This window comes from Grosmannia clavigera, assembly GCF_000143105.1.
Source record: "Grosmannia clavigera kw1407 unplaced genomic scaffold GCSC_113, whole genome shotgun sequence".
Classification (NCBI taxonomy): domain Eukaryota; kingdom Fungi; phylum Ascomycota; class Sordariomycetes; order Ophiostomatales; family Ophiostomataceae; genus Leptographium; species Leptographium clavigerum.
Window position 1 is genome coordinate 2,884,316 of NW_014040831.1, and position 14,278 is coordinate 2,898,593.

At 55.2% G+C, this 14,278-nt stretch overlaps 3 protein-coding genes across 3 annotated transcripts; 1 reads left to right on the forward strand and 2 right to left on the reverse strand.

Annotated features, from left to right (window-relative positions):
* Window positions 1-354: 354 nt before the first annotated feature.
* On the reverse strand, window positions 355-3,149 carry CMQ_3908 (chitin synthase d; the record flags this gene model as incomplete). The annotated part of the gene is made up of 2 exons (XM_014319846.1): window positions 355-2,938; window positions 3,013-3,149. 2 exons carry the CDS (start codon window positions 3,147-3,149, stop codon window positions 355-357), a joined length of 2,721 nt encoding a protein of 906 aa, XP_014175321.1.
* A 2,264-nt stretch (window positions 3,150-5,413) lies between these two features.
* CMQ_3551 (nonsense-mediated mRNA decay factor) lies at window positions 5,414-9,405 on the reverse strand (the record flags this gene model as incomplete). The annotated part of the gene is made up of 7 exons (XM_014319489.1): window positions 5,414-5,583; window positions 5,650-6,112; window positions 6,187-6,486; window positions 6,548-6,994; window positions 7,098-9,190; window positions 9,250-9,294; window positions 9,387-9,405. The coding sequence occupies 7 exons, from the start codon at window positions 9,403-9,405 to the stop codon at window positions 5,414-5,416; spliced, it is 3,537 nt and encodes a 1,178-aa protein (XP_014174964.1).
* A 1,891-nt stretch (window positions 9,406-11,296) lies between these two features.
* CMQ_3490 (nitrate reductase) lies at window positions 11,297-14,137 on the forward strand (the record flags this gene model as incomplete). The annotated part of the gene is made up of 1 exon (XM_014319428.1): window positions 11,297-14,137. The coding sequence occupies one exon, from the start codon at window positions 11,297-11,299 to the stop codon at window positions 14,135-14,137; it is 2,841 nt and encodes a 946-aa protein (XP_014174903.1).
* Window positions 14,138-14,278: the final 141 nt, after the last annotated feature.

A 14,278-nucleotide genomic window follows, 5' to 3' on the forward strand; every position in this document is an offset into this window, starting at 1 on the left:
GCTGCCAGCCACTCAGAGGCCGGGTGGCGCCAAAAAAGGTAAGAGGGGCAGTGCTCTGCGCTGGGGCGACGACGTGAACGTGCCCAACTCACCGCCTTGAGGGACTTGTCAGCCGAGTCCCTCGCAAGTACCGCACTATCTCCTTGGCCTTTATGCCCAAACGACACACATTCTCGTTGCCACACGTCACTACATTTGTGGACGCCTGCCACCCTGTATGAACCAAGTAGACGCCTTGAAGCTATATCTTACAAAACAGTTCTTGTGCGGTGTTTGGAACGCCTAGTCCATCCAACTAATACGCAGAAGCAAGGATCAAGAACACATGCCATCTATTCCCGTTGTCTAATCAGATTACTTTGACCGTCCCGGTTTTTCTTCTCTTCCACTTCGTCTGGGTGTCTCATCAGTGGTGCCCTCGTCCGAAGTCGATGCATGCACGTAGCTCATCCGGCCCAGAAAGCTTCGCCCAGCCCCAGTCCCACCAGGTGGAGACAGACCTGAAGGCTGTCGCGGCTGGTTCGGCGGCGACGTCGTCGGTGGCGTCGACACCGACGATGCTGGTTGTGCTGGCGCAATGCTGTACAAGCCCTCGCCGCCTCGATCCATCTCTCGGCTACCAGCCTGTGTGGCCGTCCTGATTGGGTCCATGCCGGCAAGGAATTCACCCTGCTGCATCTCTGCCTCGGAGTGGTACTCGTACACCGGCCCTGGAGGTGGTGTAATCAGGCGCAGTGCATTTGGACCTGGCTGTTGCTGGCTCGGGTTCCGGTATTTGGCCAGATGATGGACTGCAGCCGAAGATGCCGCCGTAGCTACCGTTGCACCGACGCTCAGCTGGCCGGCCTGCGCCATCTCGTACTTGCGTCTATCCTCGTAACTCATAAGGCTCTCAACTCGGCGCGGCAGGTACACCGGGTTGTGACCGGCCGTCTGGCTCGACACAAAACTCTCAAACGAATCGCGTACATATAAGGCTTGCTTGCCATTGCGGGCATTCCATCCGTAATGGCCGTCCGTACCGGTGCCGCCAATCGTCCGGGGAGGTGATCCGGCCAGATCATCTCCACTGCCTCCACCTGCTACCCTTGACATGTTGAAACTACCAACCGAGTCGTCTGAGTAGTGGTACAGTCCCGAGTCTGTGCGCTCCGGCGCCGAAAACATGCCATCGACCTTGTCCGGAGGCTGCAGCAGGCTGCGGCCACTCTTCGATCGGCCGACTGTCGTGCTGAATCTCAAGCCACCTGCTGAGACCCCGGAACTATGACCAGTGTCTTCCCCTGTGTCTGCGTCAGAGAAGCCTTCCCTCATGGGATCACCTAGCACACGCCCCGCTGTCGTAACTGCTAGATCCAACGATGGTTTCTTGGCTCCCCTGACAGAAGGCCTCCGCTTGCTGCTCTTCCGGCGCTGCACCTTGGCCGCTGGTACAAACGACTCTGGCACGATGTTGAGTTCGTCACCGGCCTTTTCGGCCTGCTCAATGGCATCCTGCACAGTCGTCTTGTCGCCATCAGCTGCAGCAGCGTCGGCGCGTGGGCCTCCCCACGTGCGCTGGCCAGCTGTAAAGATTCCGTAGACCATATAGTACCAGTTGAGAAAGGGGTTGAGGACAAACATGAGAGGGTATAGCCAGATCTTGAAGCGACGCAGCTTGAATCCAAAGTAGATCATCATGATCCAATTGAGGCCCAGGGACACTGCAATGAAACCGACAGGCAGATTAGACACCCGTTTTGACGTCGTCAGCAGCGCCAGCACCATGATGAAGAACAGGAGCGCCGTGGTGCGGATGGTATTTTGCATAAAGCGCACGAGAACCAGGATCGGGTAGCGCTTCCACAGGCGCCAGTCTGTCAGCATGCACACTTCGTTCGTAACGAAGCCGAGAAACCAGCGGCGCCGCTGCTTGACCAGCGAGCGTACGGTCTGTACCGCTTCTGTCTTGCAGAACGCGGACGTGCACATCTGAATCTGATACCGCTTCTTGGCCCCAATCATAAACAAGTGAGTCAGCCAGCGGTCCTCGCCCAGGTGGCACTTGGCAAAGTCGAAGAGATCCTCACACTGCTCTGCCTTGTCAGCGAAGTAGTACTTGGCCATGCGCCGGAAAGCAGAGAAGCGGAGCATTGTCAGCGCGCCAGGTAAGCAGGTGACGGCGCCACACCCGGACTCGACCGTGCGCTCAAACAGTTGTCCGTGCACATATTTCATATCTTGGAGCAAGGTTATGAGGCTGTGTCGCCGGGTAGTCGACGTAATGACACCAGTCATAGCAAGCATGTCGTGGCGGTTTTTCGGGCTGAGTTCCATGTCGTAGACAAAGTTCTGCAGACACACACGGTCAAGTATACAGTCCGAGTCAATGAATAAGATGAATAGGTTATCGTTGCGCTTGAGGTACTGTTGATATACTCGGTCGATCAGCTTAAACGTCAACTTCTGGCAATGACGCTTGCCTCCATGCGGAAACCGTGATATCGTCACACGCGCAGCACGATATGTCACATCGATACTCTTCGGGTATGAGTCCAGCGTCAGCGGGACACCCAGCTTCTCGAGCGTGTTGAGATACAGCTCGTCCTCCTGGTCACCGTCAAAGGACAAGAAGACGTGGATGCACGACGGGGGGTAATCGCAGTCGACAACCGAGTTGATAGCCGTCACAAGCACTTCTGGGTCTTCTCTGTAGCAAGGCATGACAACGACCACTTTTGGCGCAGACAACTCGTCAAGCACCTGCTTGATTCGCTTCGTTCGGCCGAGTTGGTGGGTGACAATCTGATAGACACAGAAAAGCCATGGGATGGTCAATAGACCGGCGAAACTCCAAAAGGCGAACCACTGTAGCACAAGGACCATGTCGGCTGGCCACATTCGAACGACGGCGCTGGGAAGGGGAAGGGTCACAAGCATTATTGGTAGGAAAATCAGTCTGCGACGAGACTGTGGTCAGTATGTTTCTCTTCAGGCGAACAGTATCCTGAGAAACAGGCTGGGTCTGCATACCTTAGTAGCGTGAAAGCCACGCCCACAATGACAGCCAACACGTTAACAGTCCAGTGCTCGGCCTTGCAAAACACTTTCCATAGGCAGTATAGGAATGCCGCAATCCACAGGAACCATTCGAGACAAGCAGCCACCATAACCAGGCCGACGATAGCGGTGTAAATGATCTGCTCAGTTTAGCATCGCAAAGAAACGGCGAGCATGCAAGACGGTAGGGGGGGAGGGCTCACATCGTGTAGGGGCCATGACGATGAATTATGGGCGATCATTGTAATCAAACCGTATTATATCTTGTTGCAAAAGAGGCACCAACAAATGCCAGAAAGTTGCAAAAGGCTGTATTGGTGATGGTTGAATTGTAATTGGGCCCACACGCGATCGTGTCTGCTCTGAGAAGAAGGTCCCTGTCCTTTTAGTTGGCAGGAATTCGGAAAATCACCAGAACTGCCCGATTGTTCCGATACTAGAGAAGTAAACACGTCGAAGGGGTGGAGAGAGAGGCGAGAATGTAAATAATGCAGTCATTCGCCAGGATTTGTCTCGACAATGGCGGTGCTGTTTGCTTCTTGGTATCTATCTGCTCTATGTAGTTAGTGTGTGTGCATTGGGCCCTCTTGTATCTTCTCTATTTGTCTTTTGCCGTCATATTCAAGAGCTCAAGAATGCTTTTGGAATCCGTCTATGTACACGCCAGTTGTGTTGTTTATTTCTGATGGCCGTATTGCCGTGTTGGCAATCTAACAAGTTGACGGTTACCTGCATATGCGGACAGCACACTGCAGGGAGGGGAATCAACGCGGGAGAAAGAGCTGAAAAAATACGAAGAAGTGTGTGACCAAGGTTGACCAGCTAGCTGTCGTAATGCCTTCGAACAGGGAATGGCATCATGCCGTACCCAGAACCTAGACAGGGAGAGAAATGAGGCAGTGATAAAAAAAGAGGTGTTAGCGAAATGGAGTCGGTATAGTAAAGATTGGAGACTGCGTTTTTCGAGTAGCGCAAGGTGGCAAATCGGCAATACGCCGGATGTCTCCTCCTGAGTATAGCTCTATAAAATAATCAGAGAGCGGGAGAACAGCTCATAGTCATAAATCAAGAGTATAGACGAGAGAAAGTGTCATAGAACGAGATGACATGGCAGGAGATACATTCAGGAACGAGGTTGCTGCAAATCTGTCAGAAAGAAGGATAATTGCGAAAGGTGACGAAAAAGTGAAAGCGTAGAGAATTAGCGACCTGCTGTGCGTATATTGCTCGACATGGAGACGTCAGCCAATATTATGTAGTTGACTCACGAGAACCATTTGAACACTTAAAGACGCGTGCGCCGGAAGGGGGAAAACAGTTAAGTCCAGGGGCCAGATACTGCCGCCTTAGCAGTATCTTATTTCTCCATATGCGGGAAGCCAGGACCCTCATTTGTGTCGTACAAAGCATATAACGTATGGAAGATTTTCAGGTATGGGTATTGGGCGTTTCGTGAGGCAGGCACGACACACACATCATCATGGTACTGTCTAAAATAAGTTTTAAATATCGTATCAGATCTACCCTTTTCTGCATTGCTGCCAACGTGCTTCCATGGGAAGTAAGTCACCAGAAGTGCAGGCATGAAAGCAGTGGGGAAAAACTTCGCATCATTTAGGTTGTCGATGATGCTGGAAGAAAAACCCAAACATCATGCGGACAGAAGAACGATAGGCACACCAGCTAGCACTGAAAAGACCAAGACGCTCGATCACTGCCATAGAAAGCCCATACTTTACAGATCGTGGTCATGGCGTTCGCAGATCAACATAGATAGCACCCAACTCTGAAGAACTTTGGGCAGAGCAATCGAGCGCCGTTCGAGCAGTGCTCGTAGCTTCCCTTCTCTCCTCGGCAAGCGGTAAGAGCCTGCTCTCGGGCATGTGGAGGAACTTCTGGGTTCGCAAACCAAGGCCTGGGCCGGTCAGAGCCGTTGCTTTGTCATCCGCTTCGACCCGGGAGTTGTCTGTTACCGGTTCGATTTGATTCAGAAACGAGACTGCAATGGAACCTTTAGGACTACCCGATCAGGCGGTCCGCAAAGAACACCTGTTTGAGCGACAGATAAGCTTAGGCCCAGACCTGGCCTTAGATCAGCCAGCCCTTGGTCCAGGGGTTCATCGTCGTATATCTGGGTGGAGAAACGATGCCGTTGCGGAAATGAGGAGATCCGCAATGGAGCCATGTGTTTATGTCCTGCAGAAGAGTGTTAGAGGGCGGTGATCTTAAAAGCATCACGCCTACTGCCTACTGGAGCATGACGATTCTGCGAGTAAGGGACCAAGAGTCACCAACGCTTGTTGTGCGACACCATCGCCAGCCGGCATCCCCATGTCGCATATCGCTTGACACTCTTCGGGAGACTCAGCCGTCCCTAAGGTCCCCTCTTGTCGTACCCATGCAAACCCCGCCTGACACTGCTGGGAGGAGGGCCATACCAGTCTACGTCGCTCAGTTGAAGTTTGCGGACGCGTTGTGAGCGGTCTTTTCCCGCCTTATCGGGTCGATTGTGGAAGTACGACGTCGGCTTCTCATGTCCTGGGTCTGTACGCTAAAGGTAAACACTGCTGTTCTGGTTTTCAGTAGGGGGTGCTTTGCGGATGTACTGACCATCGAGCTCTTCGCTCTCACGAAGGTCCAGGTTTAGCACCAGGTTCTTGATGCGCTGCTGCTCCTCGCGCTCAGCCTGTTGCTGGCTCCTCATAGCAACCGCAAAATCGGAGTCTGACGGGAGCTCTAATGTCCGTGTCTGCTGACGATTCCCCCGCTTCGTGAGAAGAGAGAACGACATTGTTGGCGTTCCGCTTGGTGTTTGCTGCTCGGCATCGCCACCGTCGCCGCTGTCTACAGGCGTCATGTTTGTTTCGCGTGCCTTTGCCCGGACCGGAAGAGCAACATCAAACATGGGCTTGCGGTCGAACTTTCGGGATTCCAGGCTCTCTGCCATAATCCTCGCATACTCACGCTCGAACTCGGCTTCCTCCTCGGGATCGACTAGTTCCTCCTCACGAGTTACCACGATTTCTTCGTCTTCGGATTCACTATGATCGGACTCGCGTTGGTCGGCATCATCCTATAATATTGCCAAATAATCGGTTAGCTGGTCCCTTCAGAGCGCCCAACGATTCCTAGAAGACAAGCACAGACCTCTCCGTCTTCATCTGCCGAAGATGCATCTTCGTCGCCCTCCGCTTCGGCCACACCTAAATCATCCCCGTTTTCGTTTTCATCCTCTGAAGACTCGTCATCAGATGCAGCGCCGTCGTCTTGGTCTATGACCTTCTCGACACCCGTAGTCTTCTGGTCTTGGGCTCTCGCAAGCTGAAATGCTTTGAGTGCTTCCTCAAAATTGGTTGCCAACTTCCACTGCGGTCGGACAAGAGCATACGTGTCCTGAACAATGAACTCGATGTCCATCGGCAGAGGATTCTTTGTGAAGATGTAGTACTGTTTGATGACGGTATTAGTCGTAGAAACACAACATACGCATAGCACGAATTATGCACACCTGGAAGAAGCATAGCAAGTAATCCAACTTCTTGCCTGCTGGACCCTTGTTGAAATAGGTTCCTGTGGTCTCGAGAATAGTGGCGACGAGGCGGATGCGGAAATATTCATCCGGAAGATCCAAGGGGTTGAGGCGGCCGGGTATAGGCGGCCCGCCATAACCAAGCGTCAAGATCTTGTACATCATGTCAAAAATGACAGGATTTTCCAGCAGGCGGTATGTATAAAATTCCCCGAGATACTTGACTTCGGCGAGGCGTCGCTGGTTTTGACGAAAGTCATTCTGTTCAAGTCCGAAGATGACCGACTCGATAATGCCATCGACAATATTGATGACAAAAGCAGAATGGTGCCGATAGAGAGCGCTGAGGAGTCCGGCAAGAAGATGCACATTCCCATATTTGACCTTCCAAGGACGAGAAAACGCCTTTCTCAAAAGCTCGACGACCTGGGCGCAGACGTTAGGGCACAGAACAGAGGGGTGAAAAACACAACGACTGAGGCCTAATAGGAATACTTGCCTCCTTTTCCTCCCAGTGCAGCTTCTGGACCTGTCTTAGAATCTTGTTGGCGTTGCGCTTGCTCAGGTCGACGTACAGCAGCTTTCGGATAAACAGCTCCATAGGCGTTCTCTCTTTCTGCTGGATGGCAGGCCGCTCCGGAGGGTCCACATAGTATATGGCATTTTCGATCAACATTCTCTCGGTCTGCCCGATGTGCTGCATCGTCTTCTTCCGCTGGAGGGTCTCCAGGAAGGAAACCATACGTGGAGAGGTTTCCGGGCTGCGCAGCAGGTAGCGGCCACAGTTCTCGAGAAGGTTGGATATTATCTCAATATTCATGCGCGAGAAGTCGTCCAGGCTGATCTTGAGGCAGTGGAAGACGACATGCTCGGGGACAATGCCAAACTTTGTGAGCTCGGCCAAGTAGCGGATGTTGCTGAGGCGTACCTGGCCGAGGAAGTCTTTTTCCTTGCGGCGCTGGAGGCTGCGGAACTCGGCGTCGAGGTGCTCCACCAGGCCCCTGGGAATGTCGGGCATATATCGTCCCAAAGTCGCCACCAGGCGAGCCCAGCACGGCAAGAGATCACTGCGTCCTTTGGGAACTTCGGTGAGTGCCTTGACGAGCCTGTTTCGCGATGCCTTGGAGTTCAAAAAGCAGAAATCAATGGCTGTCTGGTCGATGACATCCTTGTTTGTCAAGTCGGGCAGTCGAAGAAGAAGCGTATCGACCTGGGCGCCGATACTCTTGTTCACAATCGAAGTGGACAGCTCGTCGGTCGAGACGGTGGTCCCAGCACTGTCCGCTGGCTTCGGGGGTTCCGGCCCTTCACTCGGGTCGGCCTTCTTGCCCACCTGCTCGTCCGTATCGGTCTTTTTCTTCTTGACATCCTCTAGGAGAATGGCTGGCACCTTGCCCTTTAAGTCAACCAGGTTTTCGTAAAAGCGGCGCTCCTCCTCATCTTCCCAGATGCCCGCCCCCTCGCCCTGGTCACGCAGGTAGTCCCCAGCCTTGACAATGCCGATCGATCCACCAGTGGCAGAAGGACCATCCTCTCCGTCTTTGAGCTCGGGCATCTCGGCGCCAATAACGTCAGCGATCACCTGAGCATTGGCCACAAGCCGTTCCTGGGCTTTGACTTGCTTTTCGAAGTTTGATTGGCGGTCCTCAAAAACCTCACCAGATTTGACGTAGGCCTCGGCATTGCGGCGTGACTGGTTCGAGATAGCCTTCTGGTCGCGCACCAAGTGGCCCTTTACATCGTCAAAGTAGCGGCTGAGGATGCTCTTAAACTTTTCCTGCAACTCTCGCGGGGTGATCGACTGTTCGTCGGTCGGTGGGCCTTGCACAGCAGACAGCTGTTGAGCTTGATCGGCACCATCAGCTGCGGCTGCGGCTTCGGTTTCCGCTTTGCCGTTTTCCTTGTCGGTTTGCCCGTTTGTCTTTGCGCTGCTGTCATCGTCGCCGATTTTGCGGCTCTCGGAGCCGGCGCCCTTGACCCCGAGTACATCCCAGCTGAAGGCCTTGACAAATGTGACAAGCAGAGGAAGGTTAACGTGTTCGCGGTCGTGGCCGAGAAGGTCTTTCAAGACGGCCAGCGGAAAGGGATCGGCGGCGCCGGCTTTGTTCGCAACTCCGTTTCGAAGCTTGACGTCTGCCGTTTTTCCGGCAGCACCCTTGGTAGCATCGTCGGGACGGTTGACATCATCCAGCGTGCGCAAAACGCCGGCGAGCCACAACTCAGTGACAACGCGAAGGAGCACGCGCTGGAGAGTGATGCGCTCCTTTTCGTCTTTCTCACGTGCCTCGGTGGTCTGAGATTTGATCATGCTCTTGTCCGGCTGGGCCATGCCCTTGCCCAGCAGCCATCCAAGATATTCGGTGAAATCAGAGGGCCCAAAGCGCTGGTGGAGAGCCGAGACGATTTCGACGCCGGCCTCGATGTCGGAGGGGTTTTTGAGGCGACAGAGGCCCTCATAGCAGGCGGAAATGATCTCGGACAGGTACTTGCTGAGACTGAGCGAAGCGATTTCTTGCAGGAAGGAGTTGAGGGTCGCAGAGGAGATGGCCGTTCGCAAGCGCCGGATAAAAGCAGTGTTCTTCTTCAGAGACGAGTCCAGAGACTTGTTGACGGCGAAGAGATCTAGAAACAAGGTGGTGAGCGAGCGGGAACGCAGCAGAAGCTCGGCGAGGTCTGCTCACCTGTCTCGCCTGCCCATGCGCGCTCGTTCAGCGCCCGGAGGTGGCCTATCACAAAGATAGTTAGCAAGGCGGGCCAGGAGAATGTGAGGTCGAAGCTCTGCGAGCGCGAAGAAGACGGCGGGGTGGGCGGAATGTACGCTTTCTGGCGCGATCCATGACTGGCCACGGACCAAAGTTGATGGCAGATCAGTTAAAATGGCATGCGAGCGCAGTCACGGCCTGGCTATGGTGGAGAGCAGAGGCTACGGGACCGATGGGTCGAGAAATCGGAAATTGTACTCCTCGCTGGTCGAGGTAGACATGGGTAAGCTCAAGAGGCTGGTCGAGACCAATCGGGGTCGCAGCAACTCTGTCTGCCAGTACTCAGGCTGTCCTGTCGGTCAGGCCAGAGAGAAGAGAGCCGGTTTGGCGTTGTTGTATTTTGCATGCGGTTGTGCACTCATTTGCTATCAAAAATCCCGGAAACCTCCATAGCAGCCTTTTGGCTGTCGATATTCAAGTCGTCCAATAGCCAGTCGCCGTGCCCCGCATCCGGATTATTTGTTTGGCCGTCATAACCACTACGGTACGTTACAGAGTATTGCTCCGTACTCCGTACAGTATGTAAGCTGCAGCCTGCAGCTTATAAGCCCAAATTTGTATCCCACCAGGGTAGTTTAGCTCACGATCGCATGGAGCAAGGCCGCCTCATGTACAGCCCTACAACATTATGATAGCACGTCATCAAGACGCTCCGGTCACAGCTGGTTCGCTTACTTGCACAAAACTGCCAGTCAACACGATAGCTGCACATTCTCCATAAAAGGGTGTACTTTACGTACTACGTACTCTGTACACCACGCTTCCACCGCCGATTGCACCCGTCCTGTTTGGCCTAGAGGCAGGGGCAGGTATCACCGTGTAGTATCTTATTGCCGAATACGGCAGGCGATGAGCTCGTTGCCACAGGGGCGTGCCGCCTCTCCTGACGGCTGCAATGCCAAACAAAGACCGATGACATTCCAGAGATGGGAAAGCAGGCGTGGAAAAGACGTGCTTGTCCCAAGGATCTCGCTCCACTGACCCGACTGCTACCGTGTTCTTGGGTGGCATCTAGGCCCGATCAGTGCCGTTGGATGGTTTATGAGTGTTTTTTGTGCTCCTATTTCACGCTAAATACCAACCGTTGAAGCATCTCCGCCCAGGACTAGAACAAGCCAACTTTCTCGGGGCCTTGCGTGGGCCTAGCTGGCGAGAGAATCATCTTATCTGCGACAGCACCCTGGTAAACGAATGTGTTCCCTGTGATAGGGACGGGAGTGACGGGTGCCGAAAAGGAGACGAAAGACGCCAGAGGACCTCGAAACCATCAAGTCCGCGGAGGCAACAACTAGCTAGGATTGGATGAAGCCGGGTCGAAGCTATGGCCGCCATTGGTCCACAGTCAGTGGAGAACAGAGTCGACAGAGACGTCCGAATACTAGCATGAGCACCAAACGGAACAACGCCTGATGGCAAAGCTGAGCGGACTGCTTGGGGCCAGAAACGAAGATGTTTGGAAAACGGCGCTTCTTCTCAGTCCGCATCCTTAAAACGGACAACTAGAGTTTCCCGGAAATGTAAAAAAAGAGGAAAAAACGGAGATGCACAAACCTACTCCGTATTGCTGGTGCTCACGGTATTCTGTCTCGTTTCGCCCCTCTTACCAGAAGCATTTCTGCATTTCGAATGATTATTTGCCGAGCCGTCTCCTATCTTTCACTTTTTCGCAAGCTGGTTGGGCAGCACTGTTTACAACTTCTTCTGATCTTGGCGAGACACAGCTGTGTCTGCAAATGGCCGCGAGAATCACGCTCGTCTTATCCCGTGCTCGCCTTCACCTCTCTGCTTCACGATTCGAGAAGATAGGCTCCCTATCGTCCATGTAGGGTTACAGCCTGCTTACGGGACCACAGTCTTGGGAAAAGCGAAGGAAGTACGGAGTACTCCATAAAGGAGCAAACAAAGAAAAAGAAACGAAACGAGAGGAAAAAAAAAAGAAAAAACAAAAAAAAAAAGGAGAGATCAGATGGCCGATCAGCCTGAATCGGCGGTGCGACCACCGTCTCATTCAAAGCCGTCCACACCAAATACCCAACCAACAGCAAAAGTCGTCTTCCCTAACCGGCTGCCGCCAAGCCCTGCAGAAACAGATTGGACAGAGTCGGACATCGAATCAGGTTCGATTTCTTCTGGCACAGAGCTCGGCGATGACAGCAAATGGCAGCGGCCATACCCACTTCCACCAGCAGCAAAGCCTGTCAGCGTGTTAATGGAGGACCTGAAGACGCCAGACCGACATGTGCAACGAGACCCGCGGCTGATTCGGCTGACGGGGGTGCACCCGTTTAATGTCGAGCCGCCGATGACAGAGCTCTACCAGGAGGGATTTTTGACGACAAAGAATTTGCACTTTGTAAGAAACCATGGCGCGGTGCCAGAGGTGCAAGACGCGGACGTGATGGACTGGGATTTCTCGATCGAGGGCATGGTGAAGAAGCCGATGAAGATGACGCTACGACAGCTGCTTGCCGACTACGAGCAGCTCACATACCCGGTGACGCTTGTGTGTGCAGGCAACCGGCGCAAGGAACAGAATATTGTGCGCAAGACAAACGGCTTCTCCTGGGGTGCTTCCGGGCTGTCGACAGCGCTCTGGACGGGGGTAGCACTGAGCGACCTGCTGGAGAGAGCGAAGCCGGTGCGCGGTGCCATGTATGTGCGGTTCGAAGGCGCGGACAAGCTGCCCAACGGACACTACGGGACGTCGGTCAAGCTCGCTTGGGCACGGAACTCGGAGCGAGGCATCCTGGTGGCCTACAAGATGAATGGCGAGCCACTACCGCCGGACCACGGAAAGCCATTGCGTGTGGTGGTGCCAGGGAACATTGGGGGCCGCAGCGTGAAGTGGCTGAAACGGATTATCGTGGCGGCAGAGCCGAGCGACAGCTGGTACCATATCTACGACAACCGGGTGCTGCCGACGATGATTTCGCCCGAGGCGAGTGCAGACCTGCCGGACATGTGGCGGGACGAGCGGTACGCGATCTACGACCTGAATACGAACAGCGCCATCTGCTTCCCGGCACACGAGGAGCGAATACAGCTGGCGAGAAGCGGCGGCGGCGGCCAGACGTACAACGTGCGGGGGTATGCATACGCAGGTGGCGGCAAGCGGGTGACGCGGGTGGAGGTGACCCTGGACAGGGGCCGGTCGTGGCGTCTGGCCGACGTGGAATACCCGGAGGACCGCTACCGGCTGGCGGCAGAGGGCGAGATGCTGTACGGCGGGCGGATCGACGTGATGGGCGAGCGGTCGACAAGCTTCTGCTGGTGCTTCTGGAATGTGGACGTGTCGGTGGCCGATCTGCAGACAGCAGACGACCTGATGGTGCGCAGCATGGACGACTCGATGATGGTGCAGCCGCGAGACATGTACTGGAGCGTGCTGGGCATGATGAACAACCCGTGGTTCCGGGTGGTGATCCACAAGGCGCAGTCGGGAAACGACGACATGCTATGGTTCGAGCACCCGGCGCCACCGCGATCGACAGAGCACGGATGGATGGAGCGGGTGAAGAAGGCGGGCGGCAACCTGACGAACAGCTTCTGGGGCGAGAAGACCGGAGGCGAGCCAGAGGGGGAGGACAGAGACATCGAGACAGCAGCGAGAGACAGACAGAAGGCCGAGGCGGCCCAGGAAATCTGCATGACGGACGAGACGAAGACCGGACACGTCGTCACGCTAGAGGAGCTGCAGGCACACAACAACGAGGACGAGCCATGGTTTGTGGTGCAGGGTCACGTGTACGACGGAACCGAGTTTCTGAGCGGCCATCCAGGAGGGGCGCCATCGATCACAGCAGCAGCGGCGCAGGATGTGACGGAGGAGTTCATGGCGATCCACTCGGAGAAAGCAAAGCGAATGATGGCGGCGTACCATGTCGGCGTTCTGGACAAGGCAGCCGTGGCAGCTCTTGGAGGAGGCGAGGCAGCAGACAAGGCAGAAAACGAGCAGCAGCGGCCGGTGTTTTTGCAGTCTCGACGGTGGAGCAAGGCACTGCTGACGGCCAAAACAGCAGTGTCAGCCGACACCAAGATCTTCTCGTTCCGGCTGGACCACGCAGACCAGTTGTTGGGACTGCCGGTGGGCCAGCATCTGATGGTGCGGCTGCGCGACCCGGCAACGCGCGAGGCCTTCATGCGGGCATACACGCCGCTGTCGATGGACCTGCCCGGACAGCCGGCTCGCGGCGTGCTAGACATGCTGATCAAGATCTACCACGACAAACCGGGCCAGCCGGGCGGCCGCATGACCCAGGCGCTCAACGCGCTGCCAATCGGTCACGCGGTCGACTTCAAGGGTCCCATCGGTCACTTTGCGTATCTCGGCCACGGCTGCTGTGCCATCGGCTCGGGCAAGGCCGTACGACACCGGCAGGTGCGGCGCTTTGTCATGGTGTGTGGCGGAAGCGGCATCACGCCCGTTTTCCAGGTCCTGCGGACAGTGCTAGCCACGTCCGCCGCCGATGACCCAACCCAGTGTCTGCTGCTGGACGGCAACCGCACCGAGGCCGACATCCTGTGTCGCGCTGAGTTGGACGCCCTAGCCGTTGCCCATCCCGATCGCTTTCGCGTCGTCCACGTGCTCTCGAGGCCAGAAAAGCACGGCAGCTGGACCGGACTCTGCGGCCTCATGGATGCCGCCTTTTTCCAGCGAGAAGTCGGCCAGCCACGGCCAGCCACGGCCAGCAACAGCAGCGACAACAACGTCCTCGTGCTCGTCTGCGGGCCGGAGCCGATGGAGGCAAGCGTGCGGCAGATCTTCCTCGACATGGGCTGGTCAAAAGAGAACATGCACTTCTTTTAGGACGTGTGTGGGGGGGTGATCCTTCCTTCTGCACAATTTGCATGTGCACATACGTGTACAAGTACAAGTACTCGTACACGCTGCGCTCTTCTGTCTGCACAGTCTGCACGCTGCAGGTGTGCATGCGCGGAACCGCATGGA